The 14,151-nt window shown below is 34.6% G+C and overlaps 1 protein-coding gene across 1 annotated transcript; it reads left to right on the top strand.

The window, feature by feature from the left end:
- The first annotated feature begins 266 nt into the window (after positions 1-266).
- On the top strand, positions 267-11,361 carry LOC118269930 (neogenin). Its single transcript, XM_035585318.2, has 17 exons — positions 267-1,113; positions 1,625-1,817; positions 5,142-5,245; positions 6,297-6,450; positions 6,756-6,960; positions 7,119-7,305; positions 7,396-7,520; positions 7,601-7,735; positions 7,826-8,023; positions 8,104-8,407; positions 8,497-8,612; positions 8,843-9,054; positions 9,283-9,443; positions 9,530-9,661; positions 9,748-9,902; positions 10,008-10,450; positions 10,527-11,361. The coding sequence occupies exons 1-17, from the start codon at positions 1,014-1,016 to the stop codon at positions 10,606-10,608; spliced, it is 3,006 nt and encodes a 1,001-aa protein (XP_035441211.2). The 5' UTR covers positions 267-1,013; the 3' UTR covers positions 10,609-11,361.
- The last annotated feature ends 2,790 nt before the right edge of the window (positions 11,362-14,151 follow it).

Raw genomic sequence — 14,151 nt, 5'->3', positions numbered from 1 at the left:
ACATTGATGTTAAGCTTTCGTGTTTATACTACATAATAATATTGAAAAAATCATACGTGGAAATAAAAATATAATTATAGTGAATAATTTAACAATCCCATTTAATAATTGAATCGACAAATAATTCCATTTCAATCTGACTGCGGCGAATATTTTTTGCTAATAAAATTACGTAGCCTCGTAGCGTAGCGTAGTAGCCTTTGCTACGAACCGTAGTAGAATATTCAGTTAGAAAATGTTCGTAGTTCATGCTATTACTTTATGAGAATACTTTCGCAAAATGTTTTAACATAAAATACTTTATAAATTGCCAAGAGAGAGTGGTTTTTATGATCTGTAATAACATAAAAAAGGTTTCGTTATATATTTTACTTATTTACATACTCACAGAAAACTTTTTTATTTTTATAGTTTACTGCATCAGATGCAGGATGAATATTGATTACATAATGTTAATAAGGATGCATGTTAATTACTCATTTTAAATTCTTCAACATATTGAATTTCCAAAACCATTTTGCCGTTGCTCATTCCAAATTAACCGAGTCCAATCGCAACATTATCCCACATATGGCAACCGTAAACTTAAATAAAATGACAACATAACCTTTTATAGCAGCAGATGCATTAACCACAAATGACTGAATCAGTAAAACTTTTTTTAATATACTAATTATTGCAGTTGCACTGCGAAAATCATTATCATCAAGCTTTCCTTGTGCTTTCGGCTGTATGCAAAAGCCGCGTTACTGAGTCGGCGCGAAATGACAACCTAGAGTGGGGGGCAGTAACCCTCATATCGTCAGACGAGGAGGTTGTGTCGCATCGCGTCGCAAATACATCGCGATCTCCGCAAACTATAAACAATTTGCCGACCATGTTATGATTGCGAAACGATTATTTATAAAATGACTTTTTTATGAATAAAAAATGGGAATGAGTGTGTTTTTTCGAGTGTAATTATAAAGTATGAGGTGTAAAGTGCGAAGTGACGTTAATCAGTAGTGTCAAGCATGACCGCGGGTCCAATTAAAAGAGATAATATCGGATGGAACAAGTTCAAATGTATTGTGCTTCTGTATCTAGTCTTCTGTTTACCTTGTGTTATAAAAGGTGAGTCAATTAATGTCCTAAATAACAGTTCATTACCTGTTTATAAATAGTTTTGTGAGAGGCTTTTTAATTTAAATTCTATAAAACGAATGACACGGAAAAACGAGTATCAGTAACTTTTTTGGCCACATTTTTTATCGACTGTTTTTTTGTTCAATACTATCGCTTCATATAAAAACGGCAATAAATTATTTTTTATCTTTTGACACTTAATTAAAACTAATGTTTGTTATGTTATAAAAACATCTTAACGCAGGTTTATAGATTTAGATTAGTAGATTTATATCTTAATCGAAAGAACGTTGACTAATTATTTTTAATTATTTAACGGTTGCCAAAAGTTTATTGGTGTTATAATATTAAATTTCGGATTATAAATTACTTAATGACATGGATATTAAATTATGAAAGGCGCAAAAAATCAATCAACCTGTTTTTTTAAGAATGAGTAAGCTATGAGTTATATTTTAATTTACAGAGTATTTTAATACTCTTTCTTTTTTTTTCTAAGCTCAAAGTCGGGCTCCTCGTATAAAGGAGCACCCAGCTGACACAATAGTCGGTAGGAGTGAGCCAGCCACTCTTCGCTGTGTGTCAGAAGGGAAACCCAAACCCTCAATCCAGTGGTACAAGGATGGGTCCCCTCTTGCTCCTACTGATCACCCACATAGAGTACTCCTCGAAGATGGACTGCTGTTCCTCAGGTAAGAACTTTCTAATACCAATTTTTGTATTTTCTTATGAAGTTTTTATACATTTTTGTGTTCGGACGTCGTGTTTCGGGTAAATTTTACTAGTTAAGTTACGTGTGCCGACGGCCGACGGTTTTAATGCTTAGACGTTTATTGTTATCAAACAATTTTCATCTACTTCTATTATTAGCTTCAAGTAGGCACCTTTTTGCAACAATGAATCGTAGTTCTATTAAGCGTTATTATTCTTTATTTTTAAAACTGCATACAGGTGTAATTCTATTTCTGGTTTAAAATATTGTATGGTAAAAAACACCACCTGGTCGGTACAACGTCAATGTTGCATATGGTCTTGGACATATTGGACATTTATTTATTTATTTATTTATTTATTTATTTATTTATTCATAAAAATCTTCCTACACTCTCATTACAGGATTTTCCCAATGCGACAGTGAGGCTTAACCTAGTTGTACATAATAAACTTAAGAAACTAAAAATAAAAGACATCTGCGATAAGTATTGAAAACATAATTATGGACTGATTACCATAATTAGTTTGTGTGTATATTTTTTGTAAAGGTAATCATAGTGTTTTTCATTATGACGAAAATTACCAGCTGTACTGTTATTGTATGTATATTAAGAATCATAATGTTATGTCTATACATATTTTCATTTACAAACATTACCAAAATGTGCAGTACTGCTATATCTTACAAAAATAAGCTTTTTAACTCCAAGAATTTTTTTAAGGGCGAAATATCACCTAATGGCTTCTCTTGCTTTGGGCGAGGCAAGAGGGAGTGGCAGATTCTTACTGACAAAAAACCACCCCGTTCCTACTTCTGCTTTTCAAGCCGGAGCCTCAATGAGCCCACTAAGTAGTCTGCAGCTCCGAAAAGAATTGAGTTTTTTTTTGAGGAGGCAAAAGCATTTATAGTGTCAGACTCTCATATCTTATATCATCTTATATCAGAATAGACGCAAATATTATTCTAACAAACTTCTTAATTACAAACACATGTTTCTACACAACATATCTTCATCTAAAATGACAAATTATTAAAACTAATATTGTAAGAATCACATTCAAAACGAGACTTATCAAACATCTGGTGATATTGCTCTTAGTCGCTAAAATATTTCATTAGTACTCTGTTGGAAGCTAGGCATTTCAAAGATTTGAACTACGCGAGTGACACGATCGACGTCGTGCATAATTTAGGTAGACCTATATGAAGCCTCGCACATGTTGCTAGGTTTACTGGAAAGGTTAATAGTATTGTTTAAAAACACTGATATGAAGTAAATCAGCTAAAAATCACGGTTTACTCACGTAAATTAATGGAGAAAGCTCTACTAGTTTCGAGTCACAGAAGGACTCTTCATTATGAGCAGCGTGCGCAGACGCGGCGACTACTGTCTCATTTAGTGACTGTCACTAATTTAGTATGTCTCACGATAGTTATTATAAAAATGAAGTATATCATTGATAACACACAACGATAACGTCTTTTTGTCTACAATAAAACATGGAAAAGACAGATACCATCGATAGTCCATGATAGTCTACAGCTAGACTGTGATTCTAGTCAGTCTAGTCTACATGAAAGGAATTGCAATCATGTCTACGCTAAACACAATAAAACTAAATATAAGTAAATAAGAACCCTGATAAAACATAATTACAAAAACATCATTAAAAACATATCCTCTTATCTTTCCAATAAGTAATTAATAGTCTACGCGATATAAAACGGAATACTAAATAACATCACAATATTAATGGATATAGAAAATGCCTCAGACATAACGGCGCCGAACTTTCATTATACAACAAGAGGTATAAAGGTTATTATTATTATTGAAGGAAGAATAACCATATACTAAGTATAAGTATTCGTATATACAATATAATATAGGCAATATAATATTATACGAAGGTACGAAGTGGAATTAATATAATATACTTAGTATAATGGCGGTCGTACAAATGCCGCCGGCTGTCGGGCTCACAGAAACTTTTCATGGATATTGTAGTATTCATAGGTAAAGTTTATTAAATACGGTTATTGGTAGGAAATATTGTTTAGTATATGAGTACCCTACAATAAATCAAGAAATTGTAATTGTACGTGTGGGTCAGAAGTTTTTATGTTTAATTCCGAAGTTGGTATTGTATTATATGGTAATGTTGGGTTTCTTCAATTCGGTAAAACCTCTATATTTTACCCGACACGATCGAATCACTTTATTATTAAACTCTTTCCTAATCCCTGATTCCCCAACAACCCACACATTCCTAACCCCAAAAGGCCGGTAATGCATTTTACCACTTCTGGTGTTCTGTCTGTCGTTTACCGGCTTATTATATCACAAAAAGATTATTAATAACACTTTATCAATTTGATGATGACCTACCATATAAAGCCAAGCTCCTCAACCTTATTTGATACAGCTGCATAATAGTATCCAAATAAAAAATAAAAAATCTGTCATACACTTGACAGAATGAACAAGTCTCCTATTCTTTAGTCAGAGTCCTTGACAACAAACACATTTTGTTTCTCTTTGTGGTTCGCGTGTTGCTTCATAAAAACAGCCAGACTAATTTGGTCGGAGTTTTTATTGTTGTGTTAATTAGAGACAGAAAAAACTAAAGTACATGGTGTTTTATTATGCCTTGTCTTGACACCACATAAAAAGTCAACAACCAAACAGAGCTTGCGCATGAACTGAACCTGTTTAAAGGAGTTTTGTTCTTCTGTTGTTAATATTATGGATGTTTTTAAAACGATTAATTAGAGTGGCTTTTAATTTTGCTATGAGACATTTAAAGGTTCATTGGTCTCGTAGTTATAAGCATGACTGCTAATTGTGCAAAAAAAATTATGTGTAATTCTTTACACATAACAAAAGTTCGAAATTCTCAAAAGCACGATTTCCCTAACACTAATTCCATTCATCATGTTCCAAAATCAGTTAACAAACCTTCCCTTCATATGCTGTGAATACAAATTAGCCTGAGGCACTAAATGAGTCAAAATCGATACGGTCTAGACGCCGTAGGGAAATATCACATAGGCACGTACGTTCCCAGACAGCCAAACTAGCGAGGCAAAATGAGACACGAAAATGTCAAAAATTCGTTGACATTTTTCTGTGTCTGTATATTTGAGTACCATAATATAAACAACCGTGAGTCACTCTACTATAATTTCCTTCACAAAAATCCTTTGATTCAAATTAAACCTATAATTTGACGGCACTTGTACTTTATCAAAACACTACCCGTACACTATGACCGATATTGAGTTGATCGTTAAATTGTAGGGTTATGCGAGGAAAGAAAGAAAATGACGAGGGGGTGTACTGGTGCGTCGCACGCAACTCAGTCGGCGAGGCGGTCAGTAAGAACGCCACACTCACAATCGCTGGTAAGTACTGATTCATTGCGTGTAAGTACGTTTAAATTGCCTATAAGTACTGCACTTGCATGTGGGGTTCGAATTATCCTTGAAAACGTAACAGGGCTTTTGTATACGTACGTAAATTGTTACGGTGATTACGTAACTCATTGGTGTTTAAATTAATAATAGAAACATGTTTCGCGGATAGAGGAAGCGGTGTTAGCTATTTATAAAACTATCTTATTCTGTGAGACTCATTATTGTTCCTATGATGATAACAATAACTTAAAGACTGACTGGCAAGATAAGCCTATTAACTATTTTTTACAAAGTACTCGAAGATAGAAATCCGGAACTGGAGTATTAACGTACAAGTTTTGATACTTCATGTATCAAAACTTGTTCAATTAACACATAATATTACACAGATCACACTAAAAACGAAATCATCTATTCTAATTTAATTTGATAGCTATTGCAAAATGTACACTCTTTCAAGCAATATTACTCGAGTTAAAGTCTAAAAATAAACCGAAATCCTACCCTTTTCGCTCAATGAATTCGATCTCGACAAATATATTTACCTGATTCCAGTGTTTGCAAATGTAACTAGAGACGGTTATGCCGCCGTGCGGTAAACCATTAAAAGGTCGGGTGAAATCTTTATTTGCTCGCAATCTTCGCGAGGTTTTATGGAGTAATTGTATACTTTAGAATGCCTACCACATTACTGACAATTGATAAGTCGTATAGATTATTCTGTTTTCCATTAATAGAGATCTACATATCAGTTTACAAGTCATAAACATTATGTTTGTCTTTTATCATGACTGTCTTTTAAATAAATGCTTGGTTAGAGCTAGTGTTTGTTTGTTTTTTTATGTTAAATGGGCCGACGTTTGGCCGCTATCTCGCCTGATGGTAAGTGATGATGCGGCCTACGATGGAGTACGTCTGCCCTTAAGCAACCTATTCACCCAGGCTTTGAAAACAACCAGGTTATACCCATCAGGAAACACAGATTCCGGCAAGGAGTTCCACTTTATTACGTTTTATTCAATGAAAAGTTTTATTTTAGTTCTACGTGACGACTTCAGAGTTGAACCACGAGATGTGAAAGTAGCCAGTGGTGAACCAGCCACGCTAGAATGCTCCGCTCCTAAAGGCGTCCCCGACCCGGGCGTGCACTGGACGAAGGACGGACAAACTTTAGATGTAGAAGTTAACGGGAGGTAATTAATTCTGCTCTTCGAACTTCGTCCACTATTTCTGTACCACATTGTTCACTTTGCATAAATATTGCCTTGTTGAATACAGTCAATATTTTAATGTTGAAAGTAACCAAACAATGTTATTTATTGGACATGTGGGTATTTATTTGTTTAACGATCTGCCTGAGGCATCTGTTTCGTTTTGAATTTAAGTTACAATGATTCACGATTCTTGTTAAAGCTGGTTAATTTCGATCTCATTGGGTTTGTTAAGCCAATTGTTTCCTACATTATGTTCCAGATTTTATAATGAACTTTTGTTTCAGAATTATGATAGTGAATGGTGGTGATCTCAGAATATTAGAAAGTCTTCCAGGAGACAGTGGTGTATATAGATGTGTGGCTTCCAATGTAGCTGGAGAAAGACAATCCCGTCCTGCGACATTACTCGTATTACGCAGACCACATTTTCTTGTGAAACCTAATAACATAACGGCATTGATAGGCCAGAACGTTGAGTTTCATTGTCAGGTAATAAAGTGGAAAATTATGTTGCTTATTCATTGAGCTTGTAAGCTGCAATATTGTTGTTAGCAGCAAAATCACCAGTTTGCTTTGGACAAATTCCACGTTCATATTCTTCTTCAGGTTTCATTTTCTATGTTTACTCAATATCCCTATAATTTTAGGCATCACCAGAATCAGACGTGTCAGTAACGTGGTCGCGAGACAATGGCTCATTATCGCCATACGCAATCATTCGTCGAGGATCTCTGAGAATAGATCGTGTTGTTGCTACTGATGCCGGAATTTATACATGTAGAGCTGAAAGCCAAGCCGGGAGTAGTGCCGCATCGGCTACATTGACTGTTCATTGTAAGAGCATTGTTTATTAATTTTGAGTCTTGTTCTGTTTACAGTAAAGTATCAACTTGAATAACGACGTTTGGTCATTATTTGTTATAGCATTACCTCATTTCACCCGAGTGCCTTCTGATCAAACTGCGTGGGAAGGAGAGGCTATATCATTTCAGTGTGAAGCTGATGGTACACCGCCTCCTGTAGTGTTTTGGACTATGGAAGGGTCTCAGGTAAAACTTAAAACAATTTACTTTGCAACGAAATACACATATCTAAACCAGCCAGAGTAATAAGATTATGTTTTTCACAGGAATTGGTGTTCCCAAAATCAGCCCACGGTACTGGGTCCTTATATTTAGATAGAGTAACTACTCAACATGCTGGTAGATTAACGTGTGTTGCTGTTAGTGCAGCTGGAAGTGCAATGCATACTGCAACATTACAAGTAAGATTTTTACCTATCACTTTAAAATCATGTTTAGCTTTATCCAGTATAAAATTGTTCATGATGATATGATCTATGGTGTCTTTTTAGGTACTACGAAGAGAAGCTAATTCATTTAATGGAGATTTAGAGTCTTCTTCTCCATATCCCGAGTTGACGAAACATCAAAGTCATCCCCCAATGACGCAGTATGAATTAGTACAAGCTCGTCGGTATTTACAGCAAGACGTTTTAGCTTTGAGGAGAGTTGAAGGACTATCTGCTACTACAGTCAAAATCGTTTGGGATGTTAGTACAATCGAAATAATTTGTGACATGGATGTAATAGTATTGATGTATGTGATAATAAACATTTTATTTTATTGTAGGTATTGACAGATTACAACGAATATTTAGAAGGAGTAAAAATATGGTTCAACGGTACTTCAATGAACCGACAATACGTTTTAGAAGAAGACTATCAGCATTTCAATCTATCATACAAAGAGAGTTTAGCTGATTTTAGAAGATATGAAAACTTTTCAATGACGACTGTACACAATAGTGGTTCATCTAGTCATATTTTAACTGGTCTATTGCCGTACGCTCAATATGATGTCTTTTTAATGCCATTTTACAAATTGCTGTTGGGTAAACCGTCTAATATGAAAAGTGGTTTTACTGAAGAAGATGGTGAGTGATCTTCTGACTTTCAAATGTTGACTGTTGCGTGTAATTAAGGCATCAAGGTATACATATAGCGTGTTATGAATGTGTTGTAGTACCGACGGAGCCACCGCAAAGCGTCACGGCGGGAGTGATAAATGCGACGTCAGCGTGGATTCGGTGGGATCCACCGCCCCCGCACACATGGAACGGCGAACTTTCCGGTTATTTGGTCAGTTGAAAATAAGGATATAACTTTCTATTGACATTTTGCTCTTCTAATTTACTTTGTTGTTCCTTTGTTTGGGATCTTTGACTTCAGTGGGTACTAGTTAAAGTTTTGGTGCAAAATATTATTGATATTACAAATTTTTAATAATTATTTTTTTATTGTTACCTAATGTTGAATTTGCTATGGATATCACGTAATTCAGTTAGTTCACTTGTGTATTTTTGTTTTAGATTGAAGTTCGAGTAGGTGGTAGTACTGGAGGTCGTGTGGTTGGTCAGATGTCGTTAGGTGCTCGTACGCGAGCTGCTGCAGCGAGTTCACTGCGCGCTGGTGGTCGGTACAGTGCGCGCGCGGCGGCTGTTACACGACGTGGACACGGCCCATTTAGCGCGCCTGCTCAAATACACATGCTGCCTACACAAACACAAAGACATTACGTACAGTAAGTAGTCATATATCTAGTTTAATAAAACATTTATGTAATATCAAAACATTCCGCACTTGTCTTCATTTTAAAGTAGTTCAATTTTACATGTATAGTGTAAAAACATACGTGCGCTAACTCTATTGCTTTGTTAAAAGATATTACAAGGAATACCTTTTACCGACAAAGCTGCTCACAGCCGAGCCAACTCAACTTAGCGGTATGAAAATAAACATTTTGTTTCAGAACTGAACCATCGACGGACAAGGCGATAGTGTCAATGTTCCAGGAAACTTGGCTGCTGGCATTATGTCTAACTTTGTTAGTGTTAGTACTAGTCGGCACTGGAGTCATTGTTTATATACGGAGAAAGCAGACTAAGCAAAGGAAAAGTCAGAACACAACCGGTAAGATGAGTAATACAAGTCTATTCTTGATAGAGTGAGAAATCAATGAGTTAATCTAGGTGGTACTAAAGATAAATGTGTTTCAGGAACCGCTATTGTCAATGCTCAACAATGTCTATTGGGTAAAGAAGCTGTTTGGTTAAGAGAAAGGCCAATGTTTGAAGGATCAAACGAACCTAGGATAGAAATTTTAAATTGCCACCAAAGTCTTTTACACGGTAAGAATAAACTTGACAATCATTTCAATATTTAGGTAAATGTTGTTTAAATATGAAGTGTGATTAATTGTCCTTTGTTCTCGTAGGTGGTCACTCAATAGGTACTATGGCTATGGAAGCAGAGTATAGTCTACCGCAACATACTAATGTTATGAATCCGATACCAGAGGAAAGTCAAATGATGAGACACCAACCAGAGCCTTATGCATCGAGTGCCATTTACACGGAGTTAAATTATCAGGTACCAATTTTTTTAAAATCACTGTCTCATAAGTATAGGATATCAGATAAACTCTTTGATTTTACAATTTTTCTTACTTACAATAACAGTAATTTCGATTTGTAGGATCACACTGATGCAGAAGACTCGTGTATGAAATGCGCTGTTAGTCCAGGTTCATACGACAACAGCATGGTTAGATCCTATGGAGAAAGTAACCAATACTCAAATGAAGAATGCTCTACATGCTGTCGAAGTAGCAGTTCCACTCTCACAAAGGACTACAGTGAAATGACAAAATGTGGGAATGATGACGAAATGCAAGACATGTCCATAGAAGACTGCCCATCGTGTAAAACAAATCATTCTAGATCTTCGAGCCATCATGATGGGAACAAAGATTGGGCTATGGCTGAAGTAGAATATGATTATCCTCAGTGGCATTGGTTGGGAAGAGAGAATACTTTTAGGCAACCCAATCCAGAAGTGAGGTATGCTACTGAAGGCAGGAGTGACCAGGATTGCAGGATGAACTTATGTGATATTCTTCCACCGCCGCCTTATGAACGGTAAGGACTTAACAAAGACGCAAAAGAACGCTTTGGTTTTGCTTAGAACTGTATTAACATTTGTGACCATTTCCAGGGAATCGCCATATCGAGAAATGCACGCATTTACAAATCACTCAGGGACATCAGGTTGTTCAGGCCATACTTATAGAAGTTAATCGAATTGTAAATTAATATCACTAGGATGTAATACAAGCAATATTACTTTATAGTGTGAATTGTACAAATGTATAAAGGTCTTTGCATTATTATGATCGTTAAGGTAAAGTGGGATACCTGTTACACTGTCGCGTAATACAAAAGGTATAATATACTTATCGATGTTTCACGAACAATAATAGTTTATGAGGGTAAATAATTAGAAAACAATATTAGAAACTGTTAATTGAACCGTGTGTTTCAGGTTACATCTTAACAAGTTTGAAATTAAATTGAGTCAGAAACCTGATTCTAATAAATAAATATTACATAAAGTATTATGATTGACAATTCAGATTTAGTTTACACGTAATCAACTTGTCCTATGTGATGTGGGCGTGTAGTTACGCGACGGTGTAATAGAAGGCTTTCGAAGATTGTAGTTCTTGTGGATGTGTTTACAAATAGACTGCTATATAACGTAATGTAGGCATTAGGTTTTCATCTTTCTCTAGTGACTGTGATATAGTATAATTTCGTATTCAAATTTACGTTTTATGTAAATATTTTTAAAATGTTTGATATCCTTATACAATTTTATCATTGACGTATTTATTGAGTGTAGCAAGTTAGGACTAAACAATTTTTTAAACTGTATATTTTAAACGATCACAGTTGTATATCATTTTGTACTGAGACAGGATTCCTATACTGTTTTCGGACATAATTGTACTTTGTAAAACCAGCTTAATTAAAACTGGAAGAATTTTTTATCTGTTTGTTTTACTTTTACTTTCCCAGACAATTTATTGGTGGTTGCGTCATTAAATCTCTGATAAGGTGACCTCTTGATGTTAATGAGGGTTTCTCGTTCTGTGTGCCGATTATTTGCTTGAATTGCAATTATAAATTTAAACTTTATTCCAATCAGTCGTAATAATTAATTAAATGCTCATTTTAACAAAAAATTCAATCGAATTACTCATGTATTATTAATGGAGAAAAGCTCTACTAGTTTCGAGTCACAGAGGGATTCTTTATTATGAGCAACGTGCAGACACGGGATAGTATGTCTTCCGGTAGTTATTATAAAAATAAGTGCTCATTTTGTTAGTTTATTTGGACAACAAAATCTCTTTTCATAATTAGAACTTAAATTCTAAGTATTAAAATCTTTTATATACAATGAAATTCAGAATAATAGCTATTTAAAAATGTACAGGTCTATTCGAAGTAAACACCTAACTGATGTCTACTGTACTGAGTTTTATCGTTTCCTTACGACTTTGCGCCGAATTCTCAAAGCACAAGGATGTAAATGCACAATTAAAAATGCTTTACAGTGCAATAAAGTCGAGAATTGCTTGTAAATCGTCGCAAATGAATTGTAGCGTTCCACCTACAAAGATTTAACACTTCAATAAAAGTTTAATTAATTGGTACCTGTAAATATGCTCCTGTTGAAAGTGGTTTGTTTATGGGGCGTAATGGCTTCAGAATGATTATAGAATAATATACAGACAGACAATATAGATACAAAAAGTGTGTATAATATATTTGTTCTGCAATATAAAAAAGGTCCAAACAATTCAAATTTCACCTGAAATGACTTTAAAATATTTTGATAAAATCCTTTATTATTATCTTTTGTTCAGACTAAAAGTAAAGGTACGTAAGTTGTATATCTTAAATACATTTGAACGTATGAAATGAACTACCAAAACATACGAGGAGAACAGCACAAAACTGATTTGTTTTCCTGGTGAACATTTAAAAATATTTTAATTATCCAATTCAACACAATTTTCTTTAATCTTTCATTCGAATTAAAAACTTAATTTGTTGCAACTAAAACTTAAATTAACATGGTACCATAAGCTTTTAGTAACAAGACTATTAGAAATATTTTACTATGAACTTACCCTTGCTAATTAAGTAGGGGACATAATTATTATAACCCCAACTTTAACGATAAGGTTTTGATTGCAGTGACTATGCAAGTTCGACCCCAATATGAACTAAGCAGTTTCATAAAATTCAATAATTTAATTAGAAACTAAATATCGGTAAAGTTATTAAAAGTGGGATCGATATCTAATATTGTTTACTTTTGTTTGATTAAAAAGAAAAAAATATTATGAGTAATGCAAGTCATAACTTTTGTTGACCTGGTACGTGGAACACGTAAAAATAAAATATATTTTTTATTATGTTAACTCTCTTTAGAGCATACTTCTCTAGACTAATAGAAAAAAAAAACTTAACGTAGACCTAATATGTATTAATTCAGTACATAATACTATTCATAGACTTATGTATTCATTCAATACATAATATTATTCAACCAAGATATCATTCAACTTATTCAATCTACCGATACCGAGTCACAAAACCACAATAAAATACAATGCGAAAGAGAATCATTAGCATCTACTTAGCAACCTTATTACCCACCACTTCCCATCACATCCTTTCAGATATCATTACAAGCATATGAAAAGTGGCTGCACAATTACACAAGTAATCAGCTTTACTCGTAAATAACTAAGCACGTATTTGTGCGTGGCGGCATCGCAGGCTGTGTCCAAACGGAGGGCGTTGCCATGACAACAGGTTTCATACTCACCCTAGAGTGCACCCTTGTTATTAATACCCGTAATAATTAAACTTGATTGCATTTCACACCAGGTGTTGGATGACTCGCAAACTAATAACTGTTTGAACAGGCTGAAGGTGTAATTTTGTTTGAAAGATTAAGACATTTGTTTGGGAAGAACAATAAAATTAATGATGCCTTTGAAACTCCGTGGTACTTTTTTATTTGAGTCTCAATTTAAGCTCGCGTTGTAGAAAATAAAATCGGTATCCTTATTATCGAAAAGACCGAGCCAAAAGTGAAGCCATTTCCATAATTGAATTGTCAAATTCAATCAGCATAAGAACTCGCATTCACTTCCTGGTCACAATCAAAAATAATATACCAAATTTTCATATTCACATTTGAATAAAAATCAGGATCCAGTTCATATAGACAGGAACGTGACTTCTCACAATCACGTCTCGAACGCGACTCACACAATTTTTATTTTCTTTATTAATCAGCACTCCCCGACGGAGCAATTTCGTGAGTTAAGAGCTCTCTGTATCCCGAAGTCGAGAGTCAGGGTGACAGAGAAAAATTGAAAGGGATACGCGTGGTGGTGGAGTGACAAGGAGAAAACAAATGAATGTCGGCATCTGACGTAAATGATATTGAGGAAGGCGGCCATGATTGCAGTCATTACTTACGCACAAACGCTTATGCAAATAGGTAATAAAAAGTTTGGTCGTGAAATTGGAGAAATTGTTGAGAATCCAGTAGAAAAGTCTACCAATATACGTTAATATTATGATTTGAAAGGACATATTGTACGATGGCATAAATATCACTCTAGTTCCCAACAAAAACAGATAATAGACACATTTCCTTTCAACTTTCTATCTATCTACAGAAATAATTTCCATGCAAATTTACCAAAGAGTCAACATTTCACCAGCTTTAAATCCTTTGGTCGAGATCATCC

Source organism: Spodoptera frugiperda, chromosome 30, assembly GCF_023101765.2.
Source record: "Spodoptera frugiperda isolate SF20-4 chromosome 30, AGI-APGP_CSIRO_Sfru_2.0, whole genome shotgun sequence".
In the NCBI taxonomy this organism is placed as follows: Eukaryota; Metazoa; Arthropoda; class Insecta; order Lepidoptera; family Noctuidae; genus Spodoptera; species Spodoptera frugiperda.
The sequence above is the reverse complement of the archived record's forward strand: the minus strand, read 5'-3'. Positions and strand labels throughout refer to the sequence as shown.